This window comes from Dryas octopetala, chromosome 6 (genome assembly GCF_963921425.1).
Source record: "Dryas octopetala chromosome 6, drDryOcto1.1, whole genome shotgun sequence".
Lineage (NCBI taxonomy): Eukaryota > Viridiplantae > Streptophyta > Magnoliopsida > Rosales > Rosaceae > Dryas > Dryas octopetala.
Window position 1 is genome coordinate 3,219,910 of NC_141371.1, and position 17,952 is coordinate 3,237,861.

Genomic DNA, 17,952 nt, shown 5'->3' on the forward strand with positions numbered 1-17,952 from the left:
GCCCTGAAATTTGATGAGTCAGAGTTTGAGGGTTTATGGGCTACAGAATTGGACACGTGGGCCAATAATATTATGCCATGCTGTCATAATGAATTTCCATTTTTCCGCATTAGGATATGATGCATTTGATGAAGCAGACAGAAATGGACAACTGGTTTGGGGTCCAACCAAACCCAGGCCCACTAGAAAAAAGGGCCGTGTATTCAGTAGTAGGCCAACTCCATTGTTCAAGTTCGCTGGAACTTCTTGTGGCCCACAAATAATACATTTTATTGTTGAAATGTAATTTCAATAATTGGCTATATTTTTCCAATATTTTAGGCTTTTTAGCTTACAAGGTGCACAATATCCCACCTATAAATCCATAATATATGTCATCCATGATCTTTGGTCCAATTTTTTGGTTGTCAAAAGAGGTTATAAATCGAGAAGCTAATTCCATTCCATTTTCATCACTTAGCAATTTGAAACAAGATCCAAATGAGACTCTTTTATTGGTTCAGTTCTCCCCCTTGTACATAACACAGAGGAAGTACATGAACTCTATTCCATCAAAACAAATTAGTACTGACCAATAAAGTAACATGTGTAGTACACTAATGAGTAATGACCAATAAGATCGACTTTCAAAGATTGATTTATATATTGATACAAGGGATGTATTTTAAGGATTTATTTCGGTTGCTTTTCCAACCATCCATCCTGGTTTATGAAAGAAGCTGTATTTGTTAAACTTGCCACTTCCTCATTCGATAGCTTCTTCATCCATGAGACACGATGTGCCATGTTTGCTCCAGGGCCACTACAATTTACCTCTGAATATGTAAGTAAATCCCTGTTCAATATACCAAAACAAAAAACTATGAGTGTGATATTGCATAATCATAATCACAGAATAAGTAACATATATAGATTTAATAAGTTCATACTTTTGTAATTTAAGGTATTGATTTTTGAACCGTTGGTTCTGTTCGCATCCTATACAGATGTCTGCATTAGTGACGCTCTCCATAATCACTCGACAATGGAAATAATCAAACAGAAGTTAAAAATTAAAAAATAAATAAATAAACTTACTCATGGCCAGTACTCCATGATGCGTCCCAACCTTGTGGGGTAATGATATTATCCATATATGTTTCGGCAAACAATACTCTGGAGAAATTCCTATATGCCCTTCCTAGATTTATAGGGCCTGTTCCAGATACATGACAATCTTTGAATACAAAACCAGTACTTTCATTGGCTCCTTCACGACCATTTGCTGTAATATAGCCACCACCGCCAATTTTGTCTGTTACTGAATTTATTAGGCATTTCTGCAAAACAATTTGATTAAATGTGTTAAGTTTTAATTTAAAGACCCAAAAAGAAAATATTTGTATTAGTGTGAACAAAATGAAGATTAGAAAAACTAATTAAGGATTCTTAATTACCTCATAAATTGACTGGCCATTGCCCCAAATGAAGTCTATAGCACCTTCAATAGTGCAATTGTAGAAATAGTGGCGACCTTTGGCATCACATAATGTATCTTGCACGCTAAGAAAACTAGAGCTATAGAAACTTGCTTTGTCTCCAGCAATTGTAGCTGCAGGTGCCCAAGTAATATTCCTCTTCCCATTGGCATCCAGCTTGAGGGGATGGTTATATGTATTCTGATAGGACCAAAAATAAGAATTCAGGCCAGTATATATAATTATATATATATATATATAGTAGTGGTCTATTAATTACCTAAAATAAGAGAACCAAATCTTTAATCAATTCTAATTCTAATTTAATTATTTTCCAAGTCTAACACGCTGCTAATCTCGATCATAAGATAATCATGATAGCTTAATAAGGTTCACATGCATCTTTTTCAATGTAACAAAAGAAAAAGAGTAAATGATAATATTTAAGCAAGATGCTTACCACAAATATTATATTCCGTGCCACAAAATTATCTGCTTCTAACTTAAATGTAGGACTGTTAACAACATCTCCACCATCTCCAAATGCGATTACAGGGAAGTGATCAAAGTCTCCTTCAAGAACAATATTTGGTTTCTGTATCACAACTTTTTCACTAGATATATGAAAATAGCATGTTAGACCTCAAAATTTATAGTATATATAGTTTAGAAATTAAAATTTCAAAATAATATGTTACTTACACATAAACACCATAGTTAATGTGGATACGAGTCCATTCTGAGCTATTTGAAGGTATGGAATCAATGGCTTTTTGTACTGAGGAAAAATTTCCTTGACCACTCTTATCAACTATGATGGTACTTATAACATCCTCTTGAAGATTATATTTCCATGCATCCAACCCAGTACTCAAGAAAAAGAAGAGAGTCAATAATATTGACATAAAAGAATGCATATTGCAAAACTTAAAAGATGAGCTAGCTTAAAAGATTTGCAGCAATGAGATTCTAACACACTTTTTTCTTGACTTGAGAAAATGATCATGACATTCTTCAATCTTATATACAAGATGAAAAAGTATACAATTATTTGGTAGGTAGATTGGTTTGAGACAATCGAATATCTATCCATAATAAGTATAATATATTTGGGAAAAATTTATGTGATTGAGGTGAAAAAATGACATCCACAAAATCTATAGAAATTAATTGGAATCTATTCTAATATGTATATCGATGAATTTGACATCTTGCTGATCGTATCATGCCACATTAATTTTCACCATCGGATTACTTTCCTATATTCCTACTTCAAATTTTAAGACATCATATTTTATGAGATCTGATCAGATTTTAAATGATTCCAGGGGATGAATCTATGTATAGGGCTAGCTACATAGGATGTAGTCCATGCAAAATCAGTTACCAGCTACCACTTGTATTTCCATTATGAAATGATTGAAATTGAAAAACAAATATCACTGTCCACTAGTCAGGAAAATATATTTAATTATCATGAACATACCCCACAGGCTTTAAATGTGAGAACTGAGAAGGAACTTCTCTGCAAAAGCCTCCAATATATAGTAGCCTTCCTAAGCGTCTAAACATGCAAGCCACATAATCCATTGATGAGATCAGGAGAGAACCCACATGCAGCTACAGCGATCCATTCACAAGAAAATAAAACTGTTTTTAAGGAAAAATTAAGGAAATTGGCCATGGCACGTAAGCTAATTAATTATGTGCATTCTTCAGTGTATGCATTAAAATGGTCAAGCTATTATAGTGTATATATATACTATATAGATCGTTACTACAAGGTGACACAACCGGGCAGTAGAAATGTTAACAGTCAATTAATATTAGAATAAAATTAGAAATTAATATTTCATTAAATTGTTGAAGCTACTCCGAATAGAGGCACCCAAATATTTTTTTTTATCAAATTGTGAAATTGAATTATTTATTTAATTGACTTATGACTAAATATGTATTTAGATTCGCAATAAGTTTGGCAAGGAAATTAATATTGTTATGTTGCTAAATTATTTGGCAACATATCATTATATTATATATATAAATGAATATATAACTATAACACTTTGAACTAGGTAACACACCATAAACCACATAACATTCTGAAAGAACATTTTATCGACTTTATTCTATTGAAAAAGCAAATTACACTAAATAAATAATTTAGTACAGAAAAATAAAGTAACCACCCCTAAGACTAGCTTGCTAAACCGAATTTGCTTAACTTGCTCGTGGGATTATAAGACCTTAATTACTTGGTTGCTTTTCCATCCATCCATCTTGGTTTATGAAAGAGTTTGTACTTGTTAACTGTGTTACTTCTTGATCTGATAGCTTCTTCTCCCATTGAACACGTTGGGACATATCGGCTCCAGGTCCACTACAATTCACTTCTGAGAATGTGATTAAATCCCTGCAATAATGACCACCAAAAAAAAAAACAATTAAAGCATAATACTCTTGCACAATTATAATCATTATTCTCTATCGATCACCAACAAAAATCAAATGGGGAAATTGAAAAAAAAAAAAAAAAAAAAACTTACTCATGTCCTGTACCCCATGCTGCTTCCCAACCTTTTGGGGTAACAACTTTGTCCATATACGTTCCAACAAACAATACTCTTGAATATTTCCTGTATGCTCTTCCTAGATATGTAGGAATATTTGATCCAAAAACATGACAATTTTTGAATACAAAACCAGTACTTTGGTTTTCGTTTTCTCTACCTTGTGCTGTAATATAACCATAACCTATTGCATTTATGCGACATTCCTGCAAACAATTTGAGTAGTCAAGTGTGAATACATTTTCATAAAATTTTAGGGTCAGCCCTGCTGTTTAGGGAAAGTAATATTTACCTCATAAATTGACTGGCCATTTCCCCAAATGAAATCTATAGCACCATCAATATAGCAGCCATAGAAATAGTGACGACCCATGGCATCATTGAGTGTGTCTTGATAGCTCATGAAACTACAATTATAAAAACTTGCTTTGTCTCCAGCAATTGCAGCCGCAGGTGCCCAAGTAATTTTGTTCATATTAGCATGTACACGGTCATATGTATTCTGTTAGGACAAGAATGATCAAACTGTGAATTTGAGGCTATATAAATCACAATGGCTTCAAATATACATGAATATATATATATATATGTGCTTTACCTTGAATACTATATTTCGTGCCACGAAATTATCAGCAAGCAACTTAAATGTAGGACACTCAATAACATCACCAGAATCTCCATATTCGATTGTAGTAAGACGACGAGGATGTCCTTCAAGAATAATGTATGGTTTGTCTCGAGGGATTATAACTTTTTCACTAGATATAAAAAACAGAACATTAGAACTATATTTATGGCATATATAGCTGATCAAATATAAAAACTTTGAAATAATTAACATGTTACTTACACGTAGGTACCCTGGGTAAGTTGTATACGAGTCCACACTGCATTATTTGATGGTATGGAATCAATGGCTTTTTGGACCGTGTCAAAATTTCCTTGTCCATTTTTGCCGACTATTATGGTTTTTGAAACATCGTATTTTGTTGCAATGTGGCGTGCATCCAATGTACCCCAGAAAAAGAAGAGAGCCAATATTACTATAAGAGACTGCATTTTGCAAAACTTTGAAAAAGGCTTGACAGATTTGCAACTATTTTGAAGAAGATGATGAAGTTCTTCGCTTTATATGGAAGATGTACAGGATCGAAGAGTGAAAGTGCTGTGTCTAATGCAGATTTCTTGCTGTCAGGTTGGCTTAGATTGAGGCGATATCTACTAATATTGGAAAAAAAATAAAAATTATGCATGTAATTCAGGTGAAAACTGACAACCTTTTCATCAACAAAATATTCGGAAAAATGAATTGGGATTTGTCCTAAATTCCTAATAAGGATATATACAATTAAATCCTAATAGGGAAATGAAGGAAATATTGTAAAAAAGTCAAAGCAAAGAAAAAACAAAAAGGAATTTTGATTTAGAATCTTTTAATTCACCAGCTACAAATTATTTTGCTATCATTCCTTTAAACATATAAAACTATTCCATTTTAAACGGCTGTCATTCAATATTGAAGATCCTGAAAACTGATGGCATGATATTTTTCCATCTATTTTCGGCTAAAAGTTGGTTTTTTTCCCTTCTCTTTCAAAGTAACTGCATGCTATTATGTGATATGGACCACATATCATATATATTTTTAATACAGCGATAAATAATTTTCTTACTCAATATTTTAATTTGAGATGGTGCACAAATATGATATAATATCAATGATTTTGGTACATTAATATAAATACATATAAGAAAGTTTCATATATATGACATTAATAATACATATAACATTATGGCAATTAAGAATATATGGGACATTGCCACTATCATGTGTTAATCTTCTTTGGCTTTGGTACATTATGCATGCCCCTCCTGAATTGGTGGTGTGTGGACCGTGTGGTCCTGGCTCTTGGGGTTTGTGGAGGTTTTTTTGGCTGCAGTTTGATGATGTTCTACTGTTAGTCTATAGAATATCTCCAATTCTGTTGTTCACAGTCTTTGGTGTTAAATTACAACACGAATATGAAATAGCACGAAATGAAGATGAGTCGTTAATATGAATTGCATTCTTATCTAGTCTTCAATAAAAAAGTGGGATAAACACAATAACAGGACTCTACATGAAGCTCCCTTTAATTCCACTTGATGCAAACTTTGGTGTTATGTAATGTGTGCAATTTTTAGTGTCCTATGGTCTCACCATATGCGGATTAATTATGTTTCTCGGTTTCATAATTTCATTGTACTTGAAAGTAATTTATTTTCCAACATTTTAACCCATTCCTCTATATCATGAATTATATATGCAAAGGAACTCATGGCTCAAGACACAAAGCAGATTGGTCTTGGTGGTAATTAAATTCATATCTACCATAATGGGGGGCACGTGTAAACCCACAAAGTATTCCATCATGCCCAGCAACATGAGCCTACTGGGTATGCATATTTAGCCTTTGGATCACAAATGTGAACTGTAGAGTGTAGACTGTAAGGAGGAGCAGAGTGAAGCCATTGAAGCTTTTCCCCAACATGCAAACTAAGAACGAGAGAGAAGACCCAACAGAGACCCAGATCTCTGGCTCTCAATGCGCTGGTGACATGAATCCCAATGTAGCCGTTTCTGGGTTTGATGGGAAAAGCTTGGTGGAGAGCTCTGAGACTGAGAGTTTCTATGAGAAACTCAGCAAGTTGAATGAGTCATCTGGGCTGAACCTTGTGTGAGTTTGCTAATTTTGAGAGTTTTAGACTTCTGGGTTTTCTCTTTTCTTTTTTCGCTTTTGAAACGTGTTGAAAGCAAGGATTTTTATGATGGGTTTGTTTATACTATGTTTGGTTCTTGAGAAACTTGTGGGAAAATGAAAGCAAAGTTGGAATCTTTCATCAAAATTGATAAGTTGTATTGTAATGCATGATGAGTACTTATGCGAATGAGTTCTGACCTTTGATTTCCGAAAAAAGTGGCCTTTTTGTCTGCATGCTTAATTCAGAAGTGTCACTGAATGTATTGGGGCAAAAAATTTATGGGCATAAAACTTGGAAATTTTTTGTCACATTCATATTTTGATTATGCTAAGAATCTGCCTTTGAAAGGTTTCTTACAGTTTCTTTTTCTTAAATAAACACTGGCTTACTTATGCATGTAGAGTATATAGGCAGCTGATATGATTGGAATGCTAGTTACTGGTTTAGATATTTCATCCTATGGGTTGATATTTGCTTGATTTATTTCTATGTGAAAACTAATCCAAGTATCCTCCTTTTAATGGGCAGTTTTAATGCCAGACAAACAACTCTGGACATGCATCAATTTTACAAAGAAGTTACCGAAAGAGGAGGATGTCATCAGGTTTATTTCCATAATTTGCTGATTTTACCTATTTATTTAGTGAAAAAGAAAGGAGAGTCCATGACCATGTTATATAGTCTCTTATATCTTCTTCTTCTCTCTCTCTCTCTCTCTCTCTCTCTCTCTCTCTCTCTCTCTCTCTTTTTTTCCCCTAAAAAGCTAGTTACTTTATTCTGTCTGATCTTGATTCATTGAATGGTACCTTAGCGGCATCTGAAAAGTTTGTATTGGGAAATTATCTGAACTTACGTATTTGTGATTCTGATCCTGTTGGAAGTTATTTGAAGTTCTTAATTGTTTAGAAGAGAATATGAACCATTTAACTATTAAGTACTTACATTATTGCAGTAAAAGAATAAGGTGTGTGTGTGTGCTCTGCACACAGTCTGTGCATGTGTATCACTCTTTTTATGCGAAACAAGGCTTGGATGGCATATGCATAAATATTAGTACACGATATGATGAAGTGATTTTCACCTTAAAATTGGAAGGAATGAAGTTGCAGGGCAACATATTATTGAGATCTATAATGGCTCTTTAAAAATAAAAGTGAAAAATTGCTATGAGTTATATGATGTGTTTCCAGGTTACCAGAGATGGAAAATGGCATGAAGTTGCATTCGCCTTAAATTTGGATGGGAGCAATCCAAATTATTCTCTACTTCTTGTAAAGCTTTATGCACTCTTTCTCTACCAGTACGAACAAATTTACTATTACAGGGATCCTGTGAAAGCTGCTTCAACTCCAGGTAGAGAGGAGCTACTTCAATAGCTACTTCTATATTTTAAATGTTTGACAAACTCCAAGCAATGCAAATTTTAATATGTTTTTGGTATTCAAGGAGTGTTTTATAGTTGAATGTCTCTCTTTTCAATTAGATTTACGTTTAATTGCTTGCATGGACATAAGAAGTTTCAGCAATTTTGTAATATAATTGTATCATTATTTTCCTAGTATAAATGTATTAGATGAGAGGATACTTATACTATCAGGATAAAATTTTCAGGTCATACTTTCTATGCTGGGGATACCTCAGGAATAAGGGAAAGGAAGTGTAGGGACATTTCAGCTCAGACGTTATTTGAAGATGATCTTGTGGGGGAGAAGATGCTCAACGAGAATTTTCATCCAGCCTTGACTGGTATGCCACCATTGCGTTTACTTGGTTGATTAAATTTACCGAACTAGAAAATTAATCATAACATTGTGATTATACATTTAGTGGTTATTGAACTTATCAAGGAACGGAGGTGGTCCTATTACTCAATTAAGTCAAAGCTATAGTTGAAACAGAGTTTAAGATAGGCCATGGTGATTTTATAGTTTTATTCAACTTAATCAGAACCCTTGTTTTGCAAATTTGAGTAGGTTCTGCGTCTGCAGAGCAGAAGCGATTACCCCAGCTGCACTCAAAGAGCAAAGAGATGAAACGCCGTGGTTCTCGACAAGGGGCACGAAGTGCTTATCATATCTTCCTCAAGAAAGAATGTGAGAGATTAAAAAGTACTCATTCTAATAGACACAGTGGCATAAGTGCCCGAGAAATGGCAAACAATGCATGGAAGTGCCTCTCTGAGAGTGAGCGACAGGTAGAATTTCCTCTAGATTTCTTCCCCTGTTCTTTGGTGAATGCCTCAATTTGTACATGGTCTATGCTTTTGTTAGTCACTTAAGTGTATTTCTTTTTACTTACTTTATTATAAGCTTACTCAAAGCCAAACCTTGGGGCAGAAATGCGGCCTTGAACTTTCTGAGACAACCTCATAGTGACTTAAGGCCCTTAAATCAATCAACCTCACCCTGCAATGAGGCACCAGATATCTTTTAATACTCTAGTCGGGTTCAGGCCCAATTACTAACAGGAAAGTTTATCTGCTTAAATTGTTGGAATATAAATTCACTATTTTGGTAGATTAAGTTAAGGCAATGGGTAATCTATCATGCATGGTATTGAAGTTAACAAGAAATTATGTTTTTGATTCTCAAATTTTAACATGATGGGGAGTGTTGAATTTATTATCAAGCAGTGGAAAATTTTAAGTGGCGTGACTTTAACAATACAGGTTGATTGTTGCTAGTTCATTCTTCAACTGATCTCCACCCTTTGAATATTGATATATGTGTATATGTATATATTTTGTTTATTTCATTTCCTTGCAGCCATACATTGAAGAAAGTAAGAAGGAAAGGGAAAGATCTGCTCAGGAAGTGGTTGCTGATGAGGAAAACCAGGGGATGGAAAATGCAGAGATGGAGAAGCCTCCTGCGCTGGATGGAGACTTCCATGTGGAATTGCAACCTGATACAGACCAACCCTTCGTGGAAAATCAATCATCAGTTGACTTGGCCAGTACAATGCCGAAGGAAGCGCCAGATGACACCGTTTCACAGGTTGACTTTAGTAACTGATCGATGTTGTTCACTTGATTTTGCACAACTGGATAAGCGGAGAAACTCTAGAGCTTCAGTCAGGGGTTGCTTTTTGAAATGGAAGGTACTTTATATTCAGGGGAAGATGGATGCTTGTACATATCCTAATATGACAGGTGTTTTGCATATGGCTATGCTAATTTTGTGGGGGATTTTGTATATAGTTTGTAAATGTGTTCCCTCTTGATGAACTGTGCCTGCAGCCTAATATTTTGTTGGTGAGGCAGCTGCAACAGGGTTTGAAATGTCTCCCAAGCCCCTTCCCTTGATGCATGTAATCAAAGGCTTTTGTTTTTGGCTGTATCCTCTTTTGTTTAAACTGCAAAGATTTCTAACTACGTTGACCCAATGTATAGATGAAGCTGCTTATGGTCTGCATATCTATATTTATATCTTCATAACCTTTTCTTTACTTGCACACTCACTAAATCTCCACAATACACCAATAATCTCAGCTAATTTGATAAGCAAATGAATCAAAACTCATTATTAATATTCAGGTGTTCCAACATCTAGTAACATGTATGATCAGTCCAAAAAAAAGTAACATGTGCAGTACAGAAGAAAATAGTAACATCCCACTGGACGAGGCTTTATGTTTTGATTTGTTATTCCGGTTGCTTATCCAACCATCCATCTTGGTTTATGAAATAAGTTGCATTTGCTAAGTTTATCACTTCCTGGTTCGATAGTTTCTTCTCCCACTGGACACGTTTAGACATGTTTGCTCCAGGTCCACTGCAATTTGCCTCTGAAAATGTGGTTAAATTCCTATTGAATACAATGTCAAAAACAAAAAAGAGCATACATTAAACAAGCATAATCATTCTCTTAATCATGAACAAAAATTCAAATAGGAAAGAAAGAACTTACTCAAAACCAGCACTCCATGCTAAGTTCCAACCCTCTGGGACAATAATATCATCCATATATGTCCCAGCAAACAACACTCTAGCGTATTTTCTGTGTGGCCTTCCTAGAAATATAGGGCCTGAACCGGACACATTACATTGTTTGAACACAAAACCAGTAGTTTCGTTTGCGCTATCGCGACCATTCGCTGTAATATAACCAGCACCACCGATTTTCCATGTTGTTGAATTTATCTGACATTTCTGCAAATGTATATCTGAGTGTAAGTCCATGTAACTAAATGTATCATTTTTTCAGAGACCAAAAAATAGCCAATTTTTCTGGTGGTGTTAGGGAGATGAATAGGAGAAAAACTAAGGCTTTTAACCTCATATATGGATTGGCCATTGCCCCAAATGAAATCTATTGCACCTTCAACATAGCAGTCGTAAAAGTAGTGACGACCCATGGCATCACTCAATGTGTCTTGCAAGCTAATGAAGGCACAATGATAAAAGCTTGCTTTGTCTGCACCAATTGAAGCCGCAGGTGCCCAAGTAACTTTCCTCTCTTCTATGTCCGGTTGCAGAAGAGCATTATATGTGTTCTGTTAGGACCAAAGTAATCACCAAAGTGTGAAGTTAGGCTCAATATACTATTAAAATTACAAATCAAGCAAAAAACAAGTAGAGAATCTGAATCTATATACTTAACTTTGAATGTTATATAACGTGCCACAAAATTATTTGCAAGCAACTTAAATGTGGGACTTTCAACAACACTGCCAGCATCTCCGTATTCGATCGTAGTAAGACGATTTTGGTCTCCTTCAAGAATAATACAAGGTCTGTCTTGAGGGATTACAACTTTTTCACTGGTATAAAATAAAGAACAAATAATCAGCATATGGAATTTATTGCATATCTTAAAATAAAAGCTCTGAAATAATATGTTACTTACACATAGGTACCAGAGTTGACATGAATCCGAGTACTCCACATCATGTTATTTGATGGTATGGAATCAATGGCTTGCTGCACTGTAGTAAAATTTCCTAGACCATTCTTATCGACTATGATGGTACGTGTAACATCATAACATGCATCCAATGCACCCAAGAAAAGGAAGAGAGCCAATATCTTTGATATAAACGATTGCATATTGCAAAACTTGAAGATATATAAACTTCGCAGATTGCAACAATGAGAACCTAGCAGACTAGCACTTTGCTTGAATTGAGAAAGATGAAGAAAATTCTTGGTTTTACATCTACTGTACAATTCAAGTTTTTGACACGCAAACATCGATTTATGGAAATTAGTTTAATGTCTTAGTCAACTTCTTGGTCAAAAGCATAACGACGTTTTTCTTTTGCATTATGTTACTTGCCTAATTGAGTTTATCCCTCCCCACGTCTAATAGTTTGTGTCACGTTAATTTACTTTTTGATATAATTTATATTCATCATATATTTTGTTGGATCGATATCAACAAATGATTTTTAAGTGTGGTTTGGTAATATTTCCCACCACAACAAATCAACAAAAATACGACATATCGTTCAGTGCTGAAGCGCTTTAAAAGGTTGAACAACATGTCGTTATTTCGAAAAGCTACAAACGACATGTAATCTGAGTTTGACATTATATTCTTTTTGGTCGGCTGACGACTTTATATTCTGTATCTTAAACCAAGACTGGATAACAGAGCAAAGATGAACACATCCACCACCACCACCACAAATCTTCCTTATCACCTCAAACCAAAAGAACCCTCAACAGAGAACAGAGTAGGCACCTCCAAACTCTCCCAGAAAACAATCTTAGACATCTTAAACACAAAATGCACCACTTCTCTTCAACATCTCAAGCAAGCCCATGGTGTTGTACTAAGGTCAGGCCACTTTCAAGACCATTATGTAGCAGGCACCCTTGTAAAGTGCTATGCAAATCCCAATTTCAGAAACTTTGAATTTGCTTTGAGGGTCTTCCATTATGTGTCGAGGCCCAATGTGTTTGTATGGAATATTGTGATCAAAGGGTGTTTAGAGAGCAATGAGGCCCTGGATGCTATATCATATTATTGTAAGATGGTGGCTATGAATAATGCTAGGCCTAACAAGTTCACCTATCCTATATTGTTTAAGGCCTGCAAATTGGTTCAAGCTGTAGAGGAAGGTGTGCAAATCCATGCCCATGTTGTCAAACATCAGCTTGGTGAAGATGGGCACATAAGAAGTGCTGGGATTCAGATGTATGCATCTTTTGGGCTGGTTGAGGAGGCAAGGAGAATGCTAGATGAGGCTCCGGAATCGGATGTTATTTGTTGGAATGCCATGATCGATGGGTACATGAAATGTGAAGATGTGGAAGCAGCTAAAGAATTGTTTGAAAAGCATATGCCAAGTAAAAATGTTGGTTCTTGGAATGCAATGGTGAGTGGTCTTGCTAGGTGTGGCATGTTGAAAGAGGCAAGGGAGTTGTTTGATAGAATGAGTGACAAGGATGAGATATCTTGGAGTGCTATGATTGATGGTTATATAAAAGGAGGGTATCACAAGGAGGCATTGGAAATTTTCCATGAGATGCAAAAGGAGAAAATTAGTCCAAGAAAATTTATGTTGTCAAGTGTGCTAGCTGCATGTGCCAATGTGGGATCACTTGATCAAGGAAAGTGGGTTTGTGCTTACATCAAGAAGAACGACATTCAGTTGGATGCAGTTCTGGGGACTGCTTTGCTTGATATGTATGCCAAATGTGGGCGGATTGACATGGCATGGGAAGTGTTTGAAAACATCAGACACAAAGAGGTTTCCACATGGAATGCCATGATTGGGGGGCTTGCTATGCACGGCCGAGCAGAGGACGCAATTGAGCTTTTCTATAAGATGCAGAAGAGTTCAGAACCGAATGGAATTACGTTTGTGAGTGTCCTAAATGCTTGTGCTCATGTGGGTTTTGTTGATAAAGGTCTTAAAGTTTTTAGTTCTATGAAGAAAGTGCATGGTATTGAGCCTGAGGTGGAGCACTATGGGTGTGTGATTGATATCTTTGGAAGGGCAGGGCTATTGGAAGAAGCTGAGCAGCTTATAAATTCAATGCCTGTCAAACCCAATGCAGCTGTTTGGGGGGCCCTGTTAGGTGCTTGCAGGATACATGGAAATGTTGAAATGGGTGAGAGAGTGGGGAGGATTTTGCTCGAATTGGAGCCACAAAACAGCGGTCGTTATGCACTGTTATCTAACATTTATGCAAAGGCAGGTAGGTGGGATGATGTTGCAGAAGTAAGAAAATTGATGAAGGAAAGGGGGATAAAGACAAGTCCTGGAATTAGCATGGTTGATATTGGTGGCATAGTACATGAATTCAAAATGGGAGATGGGTCACACCCACAAATGAAGGAGGTCTATTTGGTGCTGGAAACGATCATAGAGAGACTGCAAAAAGAGGGTTATTCACCAAATACCCCCCAAGTTTTGTTTGACATTGAAGAGGAGGAGAAGGAAACTGCACTGCAGTACCACAGTGAAAAGCTTGCAATTGCTTTTGGAGTTCTCAATACAACACCTGGAACAACCATTCGTATTATGAAGAACTTGAGGATTTGTGAGGACTGTCATTCTGCCATAAAGCTGTTTTCACAAGTATACAACCGTGATATAATTGTGAGGGACCGTGTGCGCTATCATCATTTTAGAAATGGAAGATGTTCATGTAAGGATTTTTGGTAAGGTCTTAAATTGTAAAACATCATATATAGAGCTCAATGAATTGATAGAGTTTATACACCCTTACATCCTCATCTAACACACCACAACAGTCACGGAGTTTCTCATGGTGTTTAGCTTAACATTGGCTGCAATATCATTTTCTGTGGAAGACATTAAGGTAAGCAACAATCTAATGTGAAACTTTTAATAAATCTTCCTGCAAAGCTACAACTATGTTCTGTCTATCTATTTGCCATAATAAATAACAGGGGTAGTAAAACCAGTGTAGAGTGTGGGTGTGAATCTAGAGTTTAGGAACTGGTGTGGGTCACCATGGGAGCACAAATGCACAAATGGGTAAAGCAAAGATTCTGACACAAAACGTGGACTATATGTAGCCATCTCTAACGTTCTTGCAAGAAAGTTGCACATTATAATTACATGCCGATCAAGGTTTCGTAAATACAGGATATCCTCATTATTTGGGTCGAAACACATGAAACCCTAAATCTCGTGATCCGGGAACTATTTGCACAACCTTCCACCTATTAATGAATACACTACTACTACTACTACGTACTATCACAGATGAATCCTACGCCTACTACATACACGTGGACTCGAGGGTTGGGAGGAAGAGCAACCCACTCCTTGGTGTATGGATTGCATATGTAGTAATCACGCTGACAATGCTCTGTTGCGCAGCACAAAACTAAATCATTATGCGTCCCTAACACAACTGGTAATAAGTTAGGGTTCTCTTAACTCTTAAATTTTGATTAGGAAGACGCAGAGAAACAAAGATCAAGATATAAGTACAACTGATCCATAGATTAGGTTAGGGATATATTTTTTTTTTTGGCCGGGTGGTTAGGGTTAACTCTAATTAACTCTTATTTTACCATTTGTTGGAGAAGGACATTTTAGACAGTTTAACAGCCTTGACACTAATCAAAACAGCTTCCCTATGCAATAGCAGCAACAGTAAACATATATATATATATATATATAATAGATCACTAACTAGCTAGCTAGATGTAAGATATCTTGGACACGTTAACTGCTTAATTTTGGGTCAAATTATAGATCCACACACCACATCACATATCATGGAGAGTCATGGACCTCATGGTTTTTATTTAAATTTACAGCGTTAGGACTGATCATTAGAGGGTATTTATTACTCTCCACACACTATTTTCTAAAACATACTAGACTTTAGTACACATGATACAATTTATGCAGCTTAACAATTTTTATTAGGCTCGCAATGACCATTTGTATAAATACGGTGGGTGTCAGTTGATGATCCTGAAGGATTGCCATAACTCCCATAACTTTCATTAATCCCCTCATCATCTTTGTTGATATTTTTACTATCACCAGCTTTGGTGTTCTTGTCTTCATTATTGGCTTTCACTGTTGGAACTGAGCCACTTAATGGATTTCCATTCTTGCCTGTGTTCCCACTTTCATCATTTGGCTTAACATTGCCTACACTAATATCCTTGTTAATAGGTGTTACTGTATTCTCTTTCTTCCCCTCCTCCGATAAAAACCTTTTGGCATGATCACCTTGAATGCATGATAAAAATACAAATCCAATAGCAAGTATTGTCTTCATGATTAACCTGCACAGGTACTTGAATTCAATAATCGACCATAGGCTCATAGCAATTAAATATAACACATAATTAATCAAACACTAATCAAAGCAAATTAAACTCAAATTCTTAGCATACCTTACCCTTCTTTCTTAACCTTTGCTAGTTGTTTGATAGAGATGGTGAACATACTGAATTCAAGGTAGAGAATTTATAGAAGAAATTAATATCGATCTCTGCATAATTATGATTAGTGAAAAGGGTAAAATTTTGATTATGGGCACTAATATGAGTGCCAAAAATAGTGGAGTAAGTGATCACAATTTCTTCGGCCTTATTGGGAGGGCATCATTTATTCATTTGCACGTCTGGTCCAAAGTGGCCAACCAACGTACGTAATAAATGTGGATAAGAGTAAAAATAAAAATAAATCAATCCATTTGGTCAATAATGGTGTGAGGTTTTGGGGGTGTTATTTATATGGGTGATGCTAGGACCATGTCATTGTACGTACCACATTTGTGGTACCTAGGGGTGTGATTTGGATTGGAAAATCCGAATCCGACCGATTCCTATATGAAAATTTCTAATTTTATTCCGAATCTGAAATTGCCGAATCCGAAAATGCCGAAATCCGAAAATTCCGAAAAAAATTGGATTGGAATTGGAATGTTTATGTAAATTCCGATTCCGATCCAAAAAATTCCGAAATGTTCCGAGGGCATTCCGATCCAATATTTCCAAAATTATGCCAATTTATTCCATATTATATATTTTATCATTTATTTAGTATGATACATATAACATATATTTTAAAAAAGATGACTAATACTATTAATATAAACATATGTACATTATAAATATATGTGTATCATAATAACATAAATGGTAAGTTGGTAACACAAACATGCACCCACATTTTCCGTACATGTAATTACTATTTTTTTTTTATTAGGGAGGGGAATTGAAGATATGGAGCAATTCTACAGTTATTCCAACTGGAATATCTTACCAATTGTAATTACTAATTACTAAATATTTAAGCTTATTATTTTCAAAATTTCAAACATGATATATATATGTGAGTAACATGTATCTACTAATGACATTTATTCTAACAATGTTGGATGAGCTCCAAAGATTAATCCCCCACCTCTAGATATGTGCTATTAAGCCTATTATACATTCATAGTGACATTTATTTCTCTTATATAATATGTATGTTATAATATATAATATATAGCATTAAACATACACAATATATATCATACATAATTTATTTCTTAACATACATAATCTAGCAATGAAAAACTTGCTAAATTGCATCTTTTTTTTTCCTTCTTTTCTAGATTTTTTTTATGGTAATGGTATGAGATGGTATGGTTCTAAATGTTATTTAAATTAATATTTTGAATTTTCTTTTTAAATTGGACATATATTTTAATTACATTTTAATATAAATATTGAAATGCATCATAATCTATTGTCTTTTAATTTTTGTTTGTTTGTTAATTTCATCATTATTCTAAAAAAAAATCCAAACATGTTCTAAAAAATATTATGAAAATGTGAAAATTCCGATTTTTTATTCGAAAATTTCAAATTTTATCCGAAAGTTCCGAAAATGTTATATTCCGAAAAATTCCGAAAATTCCGAGAAATCCGAAAATTCCGAATCGGAATGAGATGTTGAAATTCCGATTTTTTGGAATGGAAATTGGAACATAAATTTCATTCCAAAATTTTTTGGATTGGAATTGGAACACCCTATTTCCGATCCGATCCGGCCGAAACACACCCCTAGTGGTACTGGTACCACATGATGTGACTTCCTAATCTAAAAAGAGAGAGAAAGAGAGGGGAAGAGATTAAGAATGACTAAAAAGCCACATCATATGGTACAATGACATGGTCTCTCTAACATTACCCTATTTATATTAAACTTTGATATATTATATATGTTGGCATTATAGGGTTCCACAA

General features: G+C 35.1%; 4 protein-coding genes and 1 pseudogene across 4 annotated transcripts; 2 read left to right on the forward strand and 3 right to left on the reverse strand.

The window, feature by feature from the left end:
- Positions 1-672: 672 nt before the first annotated feature.
- LOC147281143 (putative pectinesterase 29) lies at positions 673-3,047 on the reverse strand. The gene is made up of 6 exons (XM_086246494.1): positions 2,944-3,047; positions 2,160-2,327; positions 1,918-2,071; positions 1,437-1,658; positions 1,078-1,319; positions 673-835 (listed from the first exon to the last, which is right to left on the reverse strand). Exons 1-6 carry the CDS (start codon positions 3,045-3,047, stop codon positions 673-675), a joined length of 1,053 nt encoding a protein of 350 aa, XP_086102620.1.
- A 657-nt stretch (positions 3,048-3,704) lies between these two features.
- Positions 3,705-5,086, reverse strand: LOC147281144 (putative pectinesterase 29). The gene is made up of 5 exons (XM_086246495.1): positions 4,878-5,086; positions 4,626-4,785; positions 4,320-4,529; positions 4,004-4,233; positions 3,705-3,870 (listed from the first exon to the last, which is right to left on the reverse strand). The coding sequence occupies exons 1-5, from the start codon at positions 5,084-5,086 to the stop codon at positions 3,705-3,707; spliced, it is 975 nt and encodes a 324-aa protein (XP_086102621.1).
- A 1,464-nt stretch (positions 5,087-6,550) lies between these two features.
- LOC147281145 (putative high mobility group B protein 11) lies at positions 6,551-10,130 on the forward strand. Its single transcript, XM_086246536.1, has 6 exons — positions 6,551-6,744; positions 7,298-7,373; positions 7,960-8,122; positions 8,381-8,515; positions 8,743-8,963; positions 9,535-10,130. The coding sequence occupies exons 1-6, from the start codon at positions 6,557-6,559 to the stop codon at positions 9,781-9,783; spliced, it is 1,032 nt and encodes a 343-aa protein (XP_086102662.1). The 5' UTR covers positions 6,551-6,556; the 3' UTR covers positions 9,784-10,130.
- A 282-nt stretch (positions 10,131-10,412) lies between these two features.
- Positions 10,413-11,816, reverse strand: LOC147281146 (putative pectinesterase 29). Its single transcript, XM_086246498.1, has 5 exons — positions 11,617-11,816; positions 11,371-11,530; positions 11,045-11,263; positions 10,678-10,919; positions 10,413-10,575 (listed from the first exon to the last, which is right to left on the reverse strand). Exons 1-5 carry the CDS (start codon positions 11,814-11,816, stop codon positions 10,413-10,415), a joined length of 984 nt encoding a protein of 327 aa, XP_086102624.1.
- Positions 11,817-12,370: 554 nt separating this feature from the next.
- Positions 12,371-14,578, forward strand: LOC147281147 (pentatricopeptide repeat-containing protein At5g48910 pseudogene; annotated as a pseudogene).
- Positions 14,579-17,952: the final 3,374 nt, after the last annotated feature.